This window comes from Benincasa hispida, chromosome 7 (genome assembly GCF_027475165.1).
Source record: "Benincasa hispida cultivar pf3 chromosome 7, pf3_genome.v1.1, whole genome shotgun sequence".
NCBI lineage: Eukaryota > Viridiplantae > Streptophyta > Magnoliopsida > Cucurbitales > Cucurbitaceae > Benincasa > Benincasa hispida.
The window spans coordinates 25,446,419-25,466,220 of NC_143484.1; the positions used below are offsets into that span (position 1 = coordinate 25,446,419).

At 33.2% G+C, this 19,802-nt stretch overlaps 1 protein-coding gene, 1 long non-coding RNA gene and 1 pseudogene across 2 annotated transcripts; 2 read left to right on the plus strand and 1 right to left on the minus strand.

The window, feature by feature from the left end:
• Positions 1-1,978: 1,978 nt before the first annotated feature.
• LOC150035061 (uncharacterized) lies at positions 1,979-3,683 on the minus strand. The gene is made up of 2 exons (XR_016530883.1): positions 3,458-3,683; positions 1,979-2,673 (listed from the first exon to the last, which is right to left on the minus strand). It is a non-coding gene; the product is annotated as an uncharacterized LOC150035061 (long non-coding RNA).
• A 4,341-nt stretch (positions 3,684-8,024) lies between these two features.
• LOC150035062 (uncharacterized) lies at positions 8,025-8,516 on the plus strand. The gene has a single exon (XM_090315218.1). The coding sequence runs from the start codon at positions 8,025-8,027 to the stop codon at positions 8,514-8,516; it is 492 nt and encodes a 163-aa protein (XP_090171344.1).
• A 2,988-nt stretch (positions 8,517-11,504) lies between these two features.
• On the plus strand, positions 11,505-12,032 carry LOC120080997 (secreted RxLR effector protein 161 pseudogene; annotated as a pseudogene).
• The last annotated feature ends 7,770 nt before the right edge of the window (positions 12,033-19,802 follow it).

Consider the following 19,802-nt stretch of genomic DNA (forward strand, 5'->3'; position numbering starts at 1 on the left):
TTATTAAAAAAATTTGTATATGTATTCAACCAATTATAAAATATATGTACAACATGAAATCGATAAAATTTTAGAAAAACAACATTTAGAGTTTTTTTTTTTGAAAATTTAAAAGTTCGACAAAATTTTTTCGAATGTAAATTTTTTTCTTTGAAATGCCATGGTTAATTCACTTATTATGGTACTAAAATTAATGACTTATGAACAAACTTTACACTTTTTTTTTTGTTAAAAGCATTGAAAAAATTCGAGAAAATTGAATGAAGTTGTCATACTTATTTAAGTTTACGATCAAATTGATACAAATAGATAGTGAAAATTGAATATATAAAATAAGTAGAAGAAAAATGAAGGAAAAAAAAACAAGTTTAAGACCATGTAGCAAGGAAATGATATTAAATGGGAATGGAATTTTAAGGCCTCTCACTTTCATAAACCTCAAATAAAATTGAATACATTTTGCCCATTTTTCCAAGAATGATAACTACAAATTTCAACATTGATTGTGATAATTGAACCACTAGCATTTGATGTGTCTCCTTAGCCATCTTCTCTAACCCATAAGTCACTTCAATCTTTTATTGCATAGACAAAGTCTCCACCTATACCACATGGTTTTTTTGGCACATAGTATTATACTTCTATCTCTTCCAATAAAGCATTCTTTTTACAAAGATTCCTTCAACCATGATTTGACATTTTGTTCCTCCTATGGTGTTTTGGATTTTGAAGTGGTGATTTGCTTTCAAAAGTTTTCAAAATAGTTACTATAATGTTGGAAAGGTAAATTTGTAACTTATTAAAGTTTTCTATACAAGTATTACTTTCATTAATTGATTATCACTGTCAATATTTTTTAATAGTTATATTAAATCTAAATATCGAGTGTGAATATAATGAATATGTACTATAAGAATACTAGAAATTTTTTCTATAATTGCGGTGGATTTTCAACCATTTTTCAAATTACTATAATTACTCACAACTACATTATAAACGATTTTTTTTTTTTGCGACTAACATCTACGTTGTAATTATTGTTATTTAGTAGGTATTTATTATTTAGTTTTTTGATTTATTGAGACACTTACTATAGCTTGTTAGCAGATCATGTAGAGTGTATAATTGTCTTCAATTCAATATATATGAAAAGTGTGCCTCGACTAACCTTCGTTTAATTATTGAGTTTTTAGGTTTTTGTACGTTTGTTGTCATTATTGGTGTCAATCTAATAATCTACCATCACTAAAGCTTATGTTCTTTTCTATCTAATCTAATTAATGTTCCTGTAATTTCTTTTTAATCAGAGTTTGTAGTTATATTAGTCTGTAATCGTTTGTAGCCAATTTTGGATAATCTGTTGACTACAGTTACACAATTTTTATATACTGATGTGAGCCGAGCTCAACGTACCACAAGTGCCTAAGTCAAGTTATAGTAAAATGGTCAAAAGACCGAGTGTCGTCTTCTGGAGACTAAATGACCAGATTATACTTAACTAGTCTAAAATCGTTTCAATTTTATCTAAGAAATACTCCTGTAATGATATTTTGATTTTTGAAAGCAACTAAAACAAAAGTAAACAAGGATGAAATTCAAGAGATAGAGACATTCGAGGGTGATGATTTCCTTAGTTATTTCATTAAGTCATGCAAAGTATTTCTATGAATTATTATACTAAAGATATGTTCAAGTTTAGAAACTATGTTTGGATTTTAACTTCCAATAACAATCTTTTCTCATGCAAACCTAATTGATTACTAATTTCTTGAAATCAAATTAAGAAGCATGGCATGAATTAGGGTTAGTCATAATCATCTTTCATTAGTAACTTAACTATTCACATGATAGATCAACTAACAATCCAATATTCTAGATCTGGTTAAACATGCAATATTTCTAGTTGAATATTCAATCTAATATAAATATGATCAATAGATGTAATAAGTACAAGAATAGTAGAAAACAATTCATAACATACATCCACAGAAAATACTAATGTAGTTAACTTAAATCCATAAATAAGTTCATCAACACCCTAGAACCAGAACGTTTAACTATGCATCATCGCTACAAACATGTTCTCATACATTGCTACAACCATATCAGCAAAGAAAAATAAAACAAAGAAAAATCACTTTTGAAGTAATCTTCGTCGTTGAAGCATATCAATCTCACATCAATTCACATCTTGGGATCTCGAACGACCTCCAAACAACCCTCATTTTCCTCACTAAATTTAGACAAGATACTAATTTCATGGTGTGTGGAATGTTTTTGATAGCCAAAATCCTAGGATAATTTATAGAGAAGATTTTCCAAAACTACAAAATTCTTTCCACAATTGAACTGGCACCGTAACGCTGTAGGGTAATTCTACGGTGTTGCCTTGCTGCACGCTCTTAGTGTATTCCTCTGCCGCAGCGCATCACCACGATGCCGACACTCAGTGCTGTTGCGCTACCTTAAATTCAACTTTTCTCACTCTCGGGTTTAAGCGTCGAGGTATAGCACCGACCTAGTGCCGCGGTGTTACCCTGTTTTTGGCAACATGTGATTTTTCTCATATACCGACCTAGTACCTAGCTCGGGATTGACTTTCTTGGACATATTTTGGTCCTTTATAACTTAATTTGACATCGAATTGCCTTCTCGAACATAACCCTGAAATCACTAACAAACCATATCAAGTCTATCAAAATTAAATTAAAACTATCTTAAATCAAGGTCAAACGTACATTTTAGGTCATATACTACGTATTTTTCCAACAGGTTCTTGATAATATTTTCGAACGTGCTTGTCTAAGATTTCTAACATTTAACATATGTTTTGAGATATTATTCTATTTTATATTCATGTTGAAACTCCATTATAATTATAGAAATCAAAATAAAATAATTTTAAATTATAGAGCCTTGTAATATTATTAGGTTAAAGTAAAAATTTGGTCTCTATGATTTAAGAAAAAGTTAGAATTAAGTTCCTATAATTTATAATTAGAATTTAGTTTCTATGTACTAGAGATAATTATGAGGGATTTATCAAATCGTAGAGACTATTTATGAGGTTTATTATCAAACCATAAGAACTAAATTCTACCTTTTAAAACTATTGGGATTAAATTCTAACTTTCTCCTAACTATAAGGATCAAATTTGCAATTTAACCTATTACTATTACTATATTTTACAATTATTATTTGAGTAATTGTTTTAAATGTTAAAATTATTAGAAATATTTTTAAATACAGAAAAATGTCACTAATAAATAGTGATAGACATTGATAGGCTACTATCATCTATCACTGTCTACTAGTGATATGAAGGGGTCGAATCCCGTACGGAAGCTTATGATTGCTTCGCCTCAATAGAATTCGTGAATTACAAATTACAAAATACTAAAATACGAAAAGTTAAACATGCTTTCACTATAGGTTATCAGGGAGAAGAATAATTACCTTTGATGAATAATCTTCAATATCTTCTCCCGATTTTGAGAAAATCTCAGTACGAATCGAAAATACGAATTGGACACACCAATTGGTCTTCTTTGTTATCCTTGGACAAGGGAGGGCTTGTGGGGAAATAGTGAATGATTTTTGGCAGAGAATACTTCTCCGATTTTTTTTTAGAATTTTTAGTGATTTTTGTGAGTGATATCTTCTGTTTCTTTTTCAGGATCATTTTTCATAGAGCCATTCCTTGCAGAATAAATACTGTAGAAGAAATACGTTAGGGAAGTTAACTTCTCTCACCCACTCATCACTCCTTGTAACTACATGTGAGTTATTTAATTTAATAAAATAAAATAAATATTAATTAAATTTAATTTAATTAATCCATTTATTAAAGATTATATATTTAATTTAACGTACGTATGAATCATATTTTAATGCACATAATCTCTTATAACCTATAGTTTTAATATGAATCTCATTCACATTGATTTTAGCTTATAGGTTTAATATGAATCCTATATTAATTCAATATTCGAATATTTTCAAATATTAATACTATCTTATTATAAAGCATAAATTTGAATCTAATTCAAAATTAATTTTACATTATAATGTATTTATATACATTATATTAATTGTATCATATACATTTTAACTGATTTTAACACTTCAAATTCTTTTAACACTAAATATTCTTGTTTAACCCATTATGAGTTAGCAGTGGGACTTAATAGACCTACAGTTATAAGCTCCAATAATACGAGATTAATTAATTGAACTCTTTAATTAAATTAATTAACATTAATTAATTATGGGGTACTTCCACTAAAGACCCATAGCTGCACTCTTACAAACTGTAACATATTTTTGTACACGTTGTTTTTGTAAATCAATCTTTCACAAGTAATTACCTCTTATTCCTTAAGTATCACTGAACCTCTAATGAACAATCTGTTTATGGTCCTACTATAAACAAAGTCCCTCTCATCCCAGTGAGAGGATGAGGCCTCATTGCTTAAGTTCTAGAATCAACACTTAATGGAATAACTTATCTACTTACCCTAAAAACGGGAAGGAGTGATCTCCACTTGTGAAGCTATATTCCCAGATTTCCACTCGGTATCATCCCTAAAATGGTAGGCTTATTGAGTCGGTGACTCGAGCCACTCTCACCTAAACAAATCAAAGGACGATCCTCATGAGCAGGAGTTCACAAGATGGAGTGGCTCGAGTCACTGACTCAATAAGCTTACCATTATAGGGATGAGACCGAGTGGGGATTTGGAATATAACTTCACGGGAATGAGTGTTTTAGGATAAGTAGATAAGTTGTTCCCTTAAGTGCTGACTCCGGGACTTAAGCAATGGGGCCTCACCCTCTCACTGGCCCGAGGGAGACTTGGTTTATGGTAGAACAACAAACAGATTATTCATTAGAGGGATTAGTGGTACTTAAGAAGTAAGAGATAATTACAAGGGCAAAACGATAATTTGACCTAGTTGTAATTACGAACTGCTCATGAAGGATCGACTTATTATAATAGTTAAATTTATAGACGCAAAAATATTCTACAGTGTGAAAAGTGCAAGTAAAGGTTGAACCTAAGTCACTGAGAGAAGAAGTCTTACATCTAGGGGGAGCCTAGGTGAAACATTGAGTGATTAAGCTCTAGAGGTCACTGTAATCATGTTGTAGTTACGGATAAGTACTGCGTTGTAATTGCTTTTCATTTATATTAATAAAGTTGTATTTTTTGGACACACTATCCCTCAAATGTAGGTGATATTCACCGAGCTGAGTTAAATCTCTGGTATTCTTTTTGTGTTAGTTGATTATCTCTTTTTAATGTTCTATGGAATGTTGTAACATTCTTAGTAACAATGGCTAATGTGCAGTAGATATACTCTACTTATTTTCAGTTATTTTATCTTATCTGATATGTATTTTCTCCTCTTATAGAACACTTACATATTCGAATCCCAAGTGAGAAGGTAGATTATAATGAAATAAAAAAAAGGCACTGGACAAAATAGACTACATATAAAAAATAATAAAATTAAAGAAGAAGAAAAAGTTTCTCTTTCGCTAAAGGAACAAAGTACACTTGTTGTAATATAAATAAGACGATGGAAATTTGAGAACAATGTATGTAACTGAAAGAGAATGTAAAACATCATTGAAACTATGGGTTTAACAATGTACATAACAAAAAGTAAACATAAAAAGTGCAAAATAAAAAAAAATAAGAAGTGAAGTGTAGAACGAAAATTAAAGAAAAATAGGATTCCACAACAACTAATGAAAGCAATTTTTGAAAATGTTTTGAAATTATGATTTCTACACTACAATACTTGATTTATACCATGTTAGAGGTTCTTCTAGATCCTTACAACACTCACAAATAAAGCTAACTTAACGAATGATTTTAACTAAGAGCTTAGCTAGAAGGGTCTCTTAGATAGAACTTAGAATCTATGATGATCTCTTAGATCCTAAGACAATTCACTCAAGAATTAGCTTGATCAACTAATCTAATGAATCAGTTTAATCATCAAATCTAAAGCAAGATTTGAAAAAAAAAAAAATACTAAAGAGGTTGAATAAACACAATGTTTTTAATATCTTTAATCACAATTTTGAAGAGCATTGCGAGCTATTTTAAAGGCCAAATGGATGTTTAAAGATTCAAGAACTCAAAAGTCATTCAAAAGCTAATAAATGAAAATTATAGAAAATATGACCTAGAAAATTGAAACTCAATTGCATAATAATTGAGAAGTCAAAATGCAAAACTAAAAATGTAGAAATGCTCCTAAAGAGTTTTAAATAACTCCTCTTGAAGGTGATGAGCTTTATATGCAAGTTTAACAAAGTTTGACATCACAAATTTCAATGTAGTCATGATATTCCAGATTCAATTGTTGTGTTGTGGAGGAACTTATTGTCTTGAAAGAAAAAATGGGCATGACTAGATGCTAAATTACAAGAAGTCGGTTGCTCTCCAAGGTTTATACGATACCTCATCTTTGACGTGCACCCATCAAAGAATGGATTGAAATCGATCAGAAAATAGCTAAAAAACAGCCACATAAATGAGAGAGCAAAGAAGATGAAGATTAGGTTTTCTGTGTATATCAAAATGAAATTGCAGAACCTTTTAAAGAAGGAAGGAAAAATGTTTTTAATTTGAGAATTAATTCTAAGAATTAAATTTCTAATCCACTAAACTAATTTTAGTAAAACGTATTTATAAATTTAATGGTAATGGTTGAAATTAGGGTTTTATCTCTAGGGGTATTTTTGTCTTTTTCGTTGTACCCTAGGGTTTCCCTTTTCTCTATTTAAACTGGTGGTCTGTTGTATTTCTTTGTATCAGTTTTCTAATAAGAATCCCTTTATCCTATGGTTTTTCACTCTGTTTAGGAAACCCTGGCCACCATTGAGGAAAATCCAATAGGAGAATCCCAAACCAATAACCCAGATATAACCAGTATTATCCAAAAAGCCATTGACAGATAATTCCAATCTCTTCTTCCCCACTTTCATGAAGATCAGTCGTCGTTGCCCTACTAACCGCCGGCTGACTCCTTCGAAGACGGAACGACCAGCTGCTAGACCCAGCAACTGGCGACCAGCGACTCAGCAACAACCCATCTGGTTTGGTCGCGCTCAGATGAAGACGACTAGCGACCAGTTGAACGAAGTCGAGATCTGTCCAGTCGCTCTCAAACACAGCTGAACGACGCCGACCAGTCCAGATCTGTGATGCCCAACGCCGACCAGTCCAGATCTGCAATGCCCAATGCTGACCAGTCCAGATCGACCGTGCTCAATAGTTCCCGCCTGTTGTCGTTTTCGCCGGTCTTATCCTCTCAGATCGACATCTCATCTCAGCCACTGCTGCACCAAAAGACAGATGGAAGAAGTGTGGGTGTTTTCCAGCCGAATATGAGCAATCGAATGGGGTAGTTTTCGTCGATCATGAGTGAGTTTGGAGGGGGAGATTCTTCATCATATCGCCAGGACCAAGGAAGTATAATCCAAGATCAAGTTACCCAGTTGTAGTTGCAGATTAAACAACAGAACACAGCAGCTAGCTGCTATTGGGGAAGCCCTGGGATCGACATCCAAGATCCAACCAGATCTAAACTCATATCCTGCAAACTCGATAACTTCGTTCCCTACTTACCCCTCAAATTTATGTTCTGGAGTTATAGGCAATTCTTCTAGCTTTATTATAGGAGAAAAGTTGAATGGTGATAATTACTTTTCCTGGTCCCAATCTATTAAAATGGCCCTTGAGGGCTGTTACAAATTTGGATACCTGATAGGTGAAATACCAAAATCAAGGATCAGTGATTCCTAAGAGTGAATTGGAAAGGAGAGGATTCTTTGTTGAGATCGATTTTGATTGGAAGTATGGAACCTCAGGTTGGAAAACCATTATTGTATGTAGCTACAACCCGTGATATTTGGGAGGCAGCCCAAAAACTCTACTTCAGGAGACAGAATGCCTCTCGTTTATATACTCTATGTAAGCAAGTCCATGAATGCAAACAGGGAACAATGGACGTTATTGCTTACTTTAACAAGTTGTCTCTCTTGTGGCAAGAGATGGATTTGTGCCATGAAATGATTTGGAATTGTCCTTGTGGAGGAGTGTTACATTATCATTCTGAAGAAATGGATTGCGTGTATGACTTTCTTGCAGGACTCAACTCTAAATTTGATACAGTGCGAAGTTGTAGATTGGGGACCAGACCTATATCATCTCTAATGGCAGTTTGTTCTAAAGTTCGCCTGGAGGAAGATAGGTCGAAGGCCATGAACAGTACACTTGTAACGACAATAGATTCCGCTTTTTTCAAAACATTTGGCCCTATACAAGATAAACAGAGCAGTAAGCCGACATCAGTGTGTGAACATTGCAAGAAACCCTGGCACACGAAAGATCAGTGCTGGAAGCTTCATGGCCGACCGCCAAATGGTAAGAAACGACAGCCAAGCCAGGCTCTTGTTGGTGAATCTATTTCAGGAGTTACTCAGCCTCAGAATTAGGACACCACTCAGAGCACTACTACTACAGTTAGAGTAAGTGCCATCGCTCAATCAGGTACTTTTCATTCCTTTGGACTTGTGAGTATAGCTGGTAATAAACCATGGATATTAGATTCAAGAGCCATAGACCACTTAACCAGTTCCTCTGATCAATTTTTGTCTTATCAACCCGGTGCTAGAAATGAAAGGATCAGAATTTTCGATGGGTCCTTTGCCCCTGTCGCTGGAAAAGGACGAGTGTCGCCCTTTGCAGGCCTAATCCTCCAAGATGTGTTACATGTGCCAAAAGTGTCTTATAATCTGTTATCTATTAGTAAGCTTACAAGGGATTTGAAGTGTCGTGTTATCTTCTCATATGATGCTTTTGTTTTTTAGGATCTGAACTCGGGGATGACGATTGGCACTGCCCAGCATGACAGGGGACTCTATTTCCTTACTTAAGAGGCCTCTTTTAGAATATGTGATAGGACTAGTTTGTTTTCTTCCCATTTTTCTGTTTTTGAAACTGATTATATGTTATGGCATTATCGCCTAGGCCATCCTAATTTCCAGTATATGAATTATTTGTTTCCTCATCTTTTTTACAATATTAATATTTCTAAATTGAAATACGATGTGTGTGTCCAAGCCAAACAACCTCGTGTTTCTTTCTCTTCTCATCCTTATAAGCATCTAAACCATTCACCATGTTCCATAGCGATGTTTGGGGTCCGTCACCTATTACTACCACAACTGGAAAGCGCTGGTTTGTAGCCTTTATTGATGATCATACTCCTTCTGACAGACAAATCAGAAGTTACTTCGGTTTTCCAACAGTTTTACAATTCTATAGAAACCCAGTTCAACGCCAAAATCTCTATTATTTGGATTGATAATGGTTGAGAGTACCTTAATAATGCCTTATGAGAATTCCTAGTCTCAAAAGGGGTTGTCCATCATAGTTCCTGTGCGTACACCCCTCAACAAAATCGAGTAGCCAAACGGAAAAACTGTCACCTAGTTGAAGTTGCCCGATCTCTTATGTTGTCAACTTCCATTCCTTCTTATTTATAGGGTGATGCTATCTTGACAGCAGCCCATCTAATAAATTCCATGCCATCCCTGGTCTTAAAATTCCAAACCCCCTTAGACTTCTTCAAAGAGTCTTACCCAAATACCAGACTTCTTTCTGATGTACCCCTTCGTGTCTTTGGCTGTGTGGTATTCGTCCATACACACAGCCTTAACCATATTAAGTTTATCCCTCCGACACAAAAGTGTGTCTTTGTAGGGTACCCTCTACATCAACATAGGTACAAGTGTTATCATCCCTCTTCCCGAAAATACTTTGTCTCTATGGATGTGATATTCTTTGAAGATCATCCATTATTTCTCAATGATTCTCTTCAGGGGGAGCATACTAGTGAAGAAACCAATTGGGATCTCAGTCTTTCTGCCTTATCTGAACCTAAACCCATCCTTGATGTAAGTATTAGTACCAATGCACCTATCCTCCTGAACAAACAAGTCCCTTGGATCACATACTATAGGAAGAATCTCCGGAAGAAAATAGCACCGTCTGTTATCTCTCTGGCTCCAGTCCATGAGTCTAAACAGAGATCAATTCCAAGTATTAGTAGTCTTATCCCTGATCATGATAATAAATATGATAAAACTGATGCTTGTGTTGAAAACGTTGAGAGAAAAAGTAGGGAAGATAATGACAGCAAAGATGTGATTGAGGTCGATGATGGCGTAGAGACAGATGATTGTATGATTCTTGAGAACATGGTAGAACTTGGAAAAGAAGCGTCTCTTATTCCTGCTGGAAAAAATAACAAAACCGAAGGGTGAGTGCAATATGTCAGAAGAAAGTAAAGACAGAGATGAATCCCTTGATCTTTCGATTGCCCTAAGGAAAGGTACTAGATCATGTACTAAATATCTGTTGCAGAGTTACTTGTCCTATAGTAATTTGTCTCATGAGTTCAAGGCCCTCACTACAAACCTAGACACAGTGGTGATACCAAACAGTATACATCTTATTCTTGAGAATTTCGTAAGGCGAAGTTTTTTTTTTAGATTTTGGGATTTTATTTAAGACCTAACACACGGTAAGGATGATTTCACCTCACCAATAAGAATTAATTTTTACAAATAGAGTGAAATATTTAAGGCAATTGATTTAAGTGACATAATTACTAAAAATATTTTTAAATATAGAAAAATATTACTATTTATTAGTGATAGATATCTATCAGTGGAAAGTCCTGAATGGAAAGCCGCAGTTATGGAAGAAATGAGAGCTCTCGAGAAAAATCATACGTGGGATCAAGTCAATCTTCCAAGTGGTCATAAAGCAGTCGAATGTAAATGGGTGTTCACAATAAAGTATAGGCCTAATGGAGTTGACAGATACAAAGCCAAATTAGTTGCCAGGGGTTTTACTCAGACTTTCGGGGTTGATTATTCCGAGACTTTTTTGCCGGTTGCAAAGCTAAACACAGTTCGGGTCCTCTTTTCTGTTGCAGTGAATAAGGATTGGCCCCTTCACCAGTTTGATGTGAAGAATGCCTTTCTTAATGAAGAGTTGGAGGAAGAAGTCTATATCAGTCCTCCTCCAGGATTCACAAAACAGTTTAGTCACCAAGTTTACAGATTAAGAAAGTTCTTATATGGGCTAAAACAGTCACCAAGGGCCTGGTTTGGCAGGTTTCCTATGTTTGTAAAGTCACAAGGATATAAACAGAGTCATTCTGATCATGCTCTATTTACTAAAAGGTCAATATCTGGGAAAATTGCAGTTTTGATTATTTATGTGGATGACATTGTTATTTCAAGCGATGATAACTCAGAGATTGACCGATTGAAGGCCAAGATGGCTGAGGAATTCGAAACCAAGGACCTTGGAAAACTAAGATACTTCCTTGGAATGGAAGTAGCTCGATCGAAAGAAGAAATTTCAGTTTCCAATGGAAGTATACTCTGGACTTGCTTAAGGAAACAGGTATGACGGGTTGCAAACCAGTTGATATCTCTATAGAAGAAAATGCAAAGTTAAGTAATATGAGTAAAGGTGTTCCAGTAAGCAAAGAAAGATATCAGCGACTTGTTGGGAAATTAATATATCTCTCTCATACTGGACCCGACATCTCTTATGCAGTAAGTATGGTAAGTCAGTTCATGCAGTCTCCATACGAAGAACACATGAGGGCAGTGGAGCGCATTTTGAGATATCTGAAAACCTCTCCAGGGAAAGGCTTGATGTTCAGGAAAATTGAAAGACGATGCATCGAAGCTTACACCGATGCTGATTGGGCAGGATCTGTAGTAGACAGAAAATCAACATCAGGGTATTGTACCTTTGTGTGGGGCAACCTTGTTACATGGAGAAGCAAAAAGCAAGGTGTTGTTGTTAGAAGTAGTGCCGAGGCAGAATACAGGGCCATGAGTCTGGGAATTTTTGAAGAGATTTGGCTTGAAAAAGTTTTGAAAGACCTTGATCAAGAGCATACCGTCCATGAAACTCTATTGTGATAATAAAGCAGCTATAAGCATAGCAAATAACCCTGTTCAACATGATAGAACAAAGCATGTGGAGATTGATCGACATTTTATCAAGGAAAGACTTGATAGTGGTAACAATTGTGTTCCTTATATTCCTTCTAATCAACAAATTACAGATGTCTTAATAAAGGGACTATCCAAACAGTTGTTTGACGCATGTATGAGCAAGTTGGGTCTTATTGACATCTACGCCCCAACTTGAGGGGGAGTGTTGAAATTAGGGTTTTGTCTCTAGGGGCATTTTTGTCTTTTTCATTGTACCCTAGGGTTTCCCTTTTCTCTATTTAAGCTGGTGGTCTGTTGTATTTCTTTGTATCATTTTTCTAATAAGAATCCTTTTATCCCGTGGTTTTTCTCCCTGTTTAGAGTTTTCCACGTAAAATATTGGTGTGCTATTTTTCTTTCTCTACTCTGTTTTTCATCAGTAATAAACTATAAATATTTTGATAAAAGATAAAGAGAAAGGTAATTAACTTTTATCTTTACCCTTCCTCTTCCCCTGAGGGGAAAGTGGTAAAAGTGTGTGGATAAAGTTTCTACTTTTACCACAACTATAATTTTGAAGCTCTCTTGCAAGCTTTTATATATCCCATTTGGTAAGGTAAAATCTTCCAAAGTGGGACAAATTTCTACCTCCTTTCCCTCAAAATCACTTTTGGCTTTTGCTATGGGCCAAAGTCCAAAAAAGTCATTCCCAATAGTGCACACTTGACAACACATCCTTCATAATTTTTGCACAGTTTTTTTGTCCTCCGTACCATCTTTCAATCTATATGATTTTTCCTGTATCATCTTCACTCCATTCTCTTCTAGACTCATTGAACTAACATCATACATCAATTTGGGCTCGAAAATCTTTGTCTCTTTTGATGCATTGACTAACCTTTAAAGATGTAGTATGAAAGTCTCTTGAATCTTTTTTGCCTTGCTTCTTGTAACGACTCCTTTGAAGACCTGCAATGGCTCAATTTGTTCAATTCAAATCATAAAATATTCTCAGCTAAGTGACAACAAACAAACTAAGAAAACATGAAATTTTAACTCATGAAAAAAAATCCAACTAATAAAAGAAAGTATAGATAGAAATGCAAGAAAGATACTCCTTTGAGCCTTGGAGTAGCTACTTGTTTTTAAGCTGTGGCTGTAAAAGGCTCATTCATTCTAGCTTTTGTCTTTTAGTTTTTCTTTTTCTTTTTCTTTTCCCCTTCTTTTGCCCACACGTGAAACATTAAACTAAAGCATTAAAAAAATTCATGCAGATTAAATAGAGTGAAATGGAAAGCTCTAATGAATCTCAAATATTTGCTTGATTAAGTCAATCCTAGGTAAATATCCAAGTTGAGGTATTTTTCCTTAACAATCAACATTACTATCTTGTCCTAGATATGACTTGTCTTAGACAGAGTTTCCTCTTGTTCAATACTAATAATTAAATTGATTACTTAATGTTTATTATTATTTTTCTAACAAAAGAGAAAAAGAAGAATTACTGATCTTCAACTAGAGGTGTAATGAAAAACAACGAAACGAAGAGAACAAATTGAGAAAAGAGAGAAATATTGCATGGAGGATCAAGTGTTTCAATTGAGTTCTATATTATTGAAGTAGAAACATTTCATAGACAAATAAGAAACTATCCACCAATGCACTGTCCTTAAATTTTTACCATCAACCTTGAAATTCTCCCTTCGTCAATCCAATTAAGCATTGGGCTACTCACCCTTAAATAAAAGCAATTTCTCTAAATAAAAGCCAATAACATAAGTTGAAACAAAAAATTAATTTGAATACTTACAAATTAAGTCTGCACTAGTTTTTCAGCACCCACCATAGTGCAAACATATGGTCAACTACTAAGGCACTCCTGAATTCTTCAAACTTAACTTTACCAAGAGTCTTGGTAAATATATCAGCAACTTGCTTCTTCGAATATATCTTTTCAAATTGGATATCTTGCGTCAAGATTTTCTCTCAAACAAAGTGAAAATACATTTCAATGTGCTTTGTACAAGTATGGAACATTGGATTTCTTGCAATCGTTATCAGGAAAAATGAAAACTGGATAGTTTAAACTGGAAAAGATTTCTCTTCCATAAGCATTTTTAGCCAAATACATTCTTGAGTAGCAATAGTAGCTACTACATATTATGCTTCACAACTTTAAAGAGCAACAAAAAGTTTGCTTCTTATTGCACCACGAAATAGCCCTTGAACCTGTATTGAAATATTATTCTATTGTGGAAAGCCTGTCATTTACATTACCAACCTAATCTGCATCAATAAATCCACTTAAAACCAAAGATGTAGCTTGTTTATACAACAAGTCAAAACAAAGGGTGCTCTTCACATATTGTATAATCCTCTTTGCTACAATTAAATGGGCTTCACATGTTTATCCATAAACTAAGAAACAACACCAACAGAGTAAGAAATATCATGTAGTTAGATAAATTAAACTACCAATAAGTTGTTCAAAAAATGTTGCATCAGCCAATCATTTTTCTTCTTCCTTAATCAACTTCAAGGATGGCTCCGTAGGAATAACCATTGGTTTTGGTTAATTCATGTCAAAACGATCCAATAAACACACTACTTACTCTTTTTATGAGACAAAGTATTCATCTGACCTTTCAACCTTAAAGCCAAGCAAACATCTTACTTCACCCAAACTCTTCATTTCAAAACGAATAGACAAAGCATCTCAAAGATTATTAATTTCAACTTCGTCATCACCTGTTATGATTGTGTCACCAATATAAAGTAGAAGCATTGTACATCCTGAAGCTATCTTTTTAACAAATAGACTTGAATCTTTCTGAAGATCTAAACCCACAAATTTAAGATATTGGGCAATCGTACTGTACCAAGCATGACGAACTTGCTTAAGACCATACAAAGCCTTATTGAGTCCACACAAAAAATTTAGAAACTCCTTAAAACAAACCATGAGGTTGTTCCATAAAAATATCTCGATCCAACTATCCATAAAGGAGAACATTCTTCACATCTAATTGCCATAATTTCCAATCTTTGTTAGCAACTAATGAAATAGTTGTCTGGATGGTTACCATTTTAGCAACAGAACTAAATGTCTCTTCATAGTCTAAACCATATTATGAAAAGTCATGAGCTACAAGAAGAGCTTTTTCTTTAACTTGTAAACTCATTTACAAGTTATACCTATCAGTAGTACAATCAACTTTTTCTTTAACTTGTAAACTCATTTACAAGTAATAACTCAACATTCTTTGGCTTTGGAACAAGTTCTCATGTGTCATTATTGTTTAAATCTAAGATTTCCTCCTGCATGCTTCTTCTCATTCAAGAACACCTTTAGTTTCATTATAAGACTAAGGTTCATCTTTACAAATATCACCGATTAAAAAAAATACAAATAAACAATTATTTAGTTGCACCTCTAATAAGATAAATACTTGAGTTGTGTTCTCGATCTAGAAGACCTATGAACAACAGTTTCAGTTTCTTCATCTACTTCAACATTTTCTTCAGGATTAACATCATTCCCCTTTTCCTTTGATACATCATCAGTAAAGAAAGGCGACAAGTCAACAATGTCATCTTTCTCTGAATTTTCATCTATTTGGTATGATGGAACTTTGTCAAGTACTACAAGTCAACAAAGTCAACATACAACTATGAAGGCAGTCCTTTGATTTGCATGGGTGAGAGCGACCAGTTCGCCGACTCAATATGCCTACCATTTTTAGGAATTTGTCTCATTGGAGAGTTAGAAACACTTAAGGATTGATTTTGAGGCTTGAACAATGTGGCGCCACACCCTCTCTTGGCTCGAGAGGGGTAAGTCATAGTTCATTAGAGGGATCGATGGTACTAAAGGAGTTAGATGTAATTACAGGGGCAAAATGGTAATTTTGATCCAATTGTACTTATGAGTAATTTGTGAAGGGTCATCACACCATTGATTGTTTATATCCAATGGACACAGAAATATACCTATAGTGCTTAGGGTGCAGCTGTCAGTCTTTAGTGGAATGATCGATAGTTAATGGAAGTTGAGTAATTTAATTAAAAGAGTTTAATTAATTATTCAAGTATCGTATGAACTTCAAACTATAGGTCCAAAGGTCCTATCGATGGCTCAATTAGGATTATTGAGAATCAAATTAATTTTGGATTAATTTGAACTGTTCAAATTAATTGAGGGAATTAATTATGTATGATATAATTAATATAATGTATTTGATGCATTATAACATAAAGTTTATTTTAAGAGGAAAAAATATTTAAATTTGATTCAAATATTAATTGTATGGATTAGATTCATATAATTAAATTTAATATGAATTTGATTTATATTAAATACCATAGATTATTGAGAGAATTACAAACTATAAGTTATATTGTATTTGATAATATATAAACTATAGATTATTTGTTATATTTGATCTAACATATAATTATATAATATATAATAAATTAATTATTATATTATCATTATTTAAATTAAAATATTTTAATTTGAATTTAAATTAAGGGAGGGAATTATTAAAATAATTTCCTTCCCTTATTTTCTCTAAAAAATTCATGGGATATGGGTGATTGCTGATAAGATTCATCTTCTTCCCTGTCAAAAGATACAGAGCGTTGATGTATGCAATTAATCGAACTACTCCACAAAAGAATTGACTGAAAATTCTTTTTTTTTTCCCCAAAAAATCACTCTCTCACTCTCCTAAAAATTGATACAGAGCTCACAACTCCTGTAATTTTTCAAAGCCAAAGAAGAATACCTTGATAATATTGTGGTGGTGCCCATCGAATTTCTTAGTGTTGCTGGTTATGTTGAGATCGAGATTTAAAAGGAGAGATGTGTTTATGGAGAGGATTCGTGAAGATTTTGGTTTTCAAAGGTTAGTTTCCAAACCCCAATTCCTTCTCTATTACGAAATTAAAGCATGCTGTAAATATTTTTCTGTTTAGAATGCATAATGTTCTTCTCTGTAATTTCTTATTCTGTGAAAAACTAAATTTGGGACTGATTCTCACTTCCGCATCGGACCTCATGGTCCTTCAAGATCCATGTTATAAATTGAAGTTAATTGAATTTTAGTTCCCTCGAATTTATGGAGATACTTTTTTTCTTGAGGTGGAAATGATTAAAAAATTTTGTTCAACGAGAAAGAATATCAGTTGAAGCATGAAGAGGATAATTCTTACTATTGTAACTTTGATCGTTCTAAAAATTTAGGTGGAGCATCAAAAAATATAGAATTTGATGATTTTAATGATTATGACTTGTTTGTATCAAGTTTCAATAAGATGAATCAGAAGTTACAGTTCGATGCATATTTAGATAAACTTGTGTTACCTTGATCATCTGATTTTGACATTCTGAGTTGAAAATTGAATGGAGTCAAGTATCCCATTTTACAAGAAATTACTAGAGATATATTGATCATCCTGTTATCTAGTGTTGCATCAAAATTTCCTTTCTGAACATGTTGTAGGATAGTCCGCCTACATCGTAATAAACTCCATTTGAAGACAATAGAGACTTTAATGTGCAGTCAAAATTGAATTGCAATTGAAGTTTTGATAGGTATGTTAGTTTGTTTATGTTGTTTAATTAACTTTCATATTTAATATATTAAAAAATATTCTTTGTGTTCTAAATATGTGAAAAAAATAATGTACAAGAACAGGAAAAAAAAATGGTTAAACATCTGGCAACTGTTTTAAAAGATTCTGATTCTGATTCTGATGAAGTGGTGATTGAGATATGCTCAACATTGAATATTATATTTTTATGACACTTTGTTAAGTGAGTTTATTATCAACTTATTTTTTATGACATTATTTGTGAATTATAGTTAAACATTATCGGATGAAGTGGTGATTGAGATATGCTCAACATTGAAGGAATTGCACTTGCAAATCGATCCAAATTTGTGTTGTAAAATATATTTTTGTTAAACATGACGTTCAAACGTTTGCCAACAATGACACCAAGAACTTGATTAACTGAAAAGCTTGATGCCCACATTGAAAACCTTTAAAACAAAAGATTCTCAATTTAGTGTAAGTTCACACTGTCAAACAAGTAGTAATTAGAAAGTATTTCGAGTATCATGTTTCGAGTATCAAGATGAGAAAATATTTTCCTAAAGAAAGCAATCTTAGTAACCAATGTGATATTAGTTATCTTAGTTTTGGTAGTGTTTGTGTTTGAAATGAAAAGGCGCTAATGAGAAAAATGGGAGTAAAATATATTTGTGCCCATTGAAAAATGGTTGCAGTTGGTATGTAATTGCAATTTTGACATGAATCGAAACATGGTGAATCAAACTCAATACTATTCAACCTTTTATGAAGTATCTTTAGAAGTCTAAGGCCATTAAACTTTAAGTGTATGGTTAATGTGAACTTAGTGACATTAAATTACTGAAACTGATTATTGATATCAATTACCCATCTAATATCGATACCGATTACTACTGATCTAGAGAGAGAAATGCTAAATGATGGAAAGTAAGAAAAAAATGGTATGTGACCCACATAATATTCCATGAGAATGTGATTGAAGACCTATTGAATGGAATGAAATTATGGATCGAGATTACGAATTTAGGAATGGGGCCTATGTTTTGATTCTCATGATGAAGTTTGATAAACACCACCAATTATAATGAATTTTCTTATTCTCATTGATTGATTATGATTCCTAGTGCATAAACATCATTTGAGTTCGAACATAAAAATGTTTCCGTAGCATTTTTTTTTTTGTTATTTTCTTCTCTTTCATTTAAAGTACCTATTAAATTTTCTAAAAACACATGTAGGATTTCATTATAAATATATAATAATAATAATAAAAGTTATTATTGATTACACTCTCAAATCATAAGCTACTTCAACTTTGATCCAACCTAAAATTTCTAAGAGGTTAGAAACATAAACTCCACTTTAATCAACTAAACTAAATCCAATTCTAAACATACCACTCATTCTCTTTATCTCATTAACATCATCGTGTACTTTTTTTTTTTTAATCTTTCACTAAATTGTTTTATTTCTTCTCTCTCCTCATAAACCACTATTTTTCTTCAATTAATCAATTCCCCATTATTTGTTTTTTAAATACTCAGAATTCGAATCAATAACGTCTTGGTTGTTAACACATTAGTATGTTAATTACATTACTGGAAAGATTATATAGAGTAAAGATAATTGAGAATAATATATAAATAATAAAATGTATATTATACAATTTTAGTCTACACTTTCGATCCTTGAATCTTGAATTATTTGTATGAATGGCTTTAATTTTGCAACTATAATGTCATTTGTCTCAAATTTTGAAAATAATCAAGTATGACACTCTGTCATTGTCAAAACGTACCAAGAGTGTTAATTATCCATATTGCCCTCTCAATTTTAGTAAGTATGAAATTAAAACATTAATCGTACAATAGTACTCTCACACATTATAGTTCTTCTTCCCTCCCTCTCGTTCCTGCTCATCCTCTCTCCCTTGCCCTCATACTTGTGCTAATGTTCCATTAATTAACTCAATACAATAGTATTCTGCAGCAGGCTAGAGTTCTTTCATCCTCACTCCCTTGCTTCGTATTCCTCTACACTCTCTCACTTGTGCTTGCACTTGCAGATCTAGACTCTTATTAGTGGTGTGAGAAAGAAAGTATGGATAATTAACAACACGCTCTTAGTGCAATAAAACAATTTAGGTGATCGTGTTTC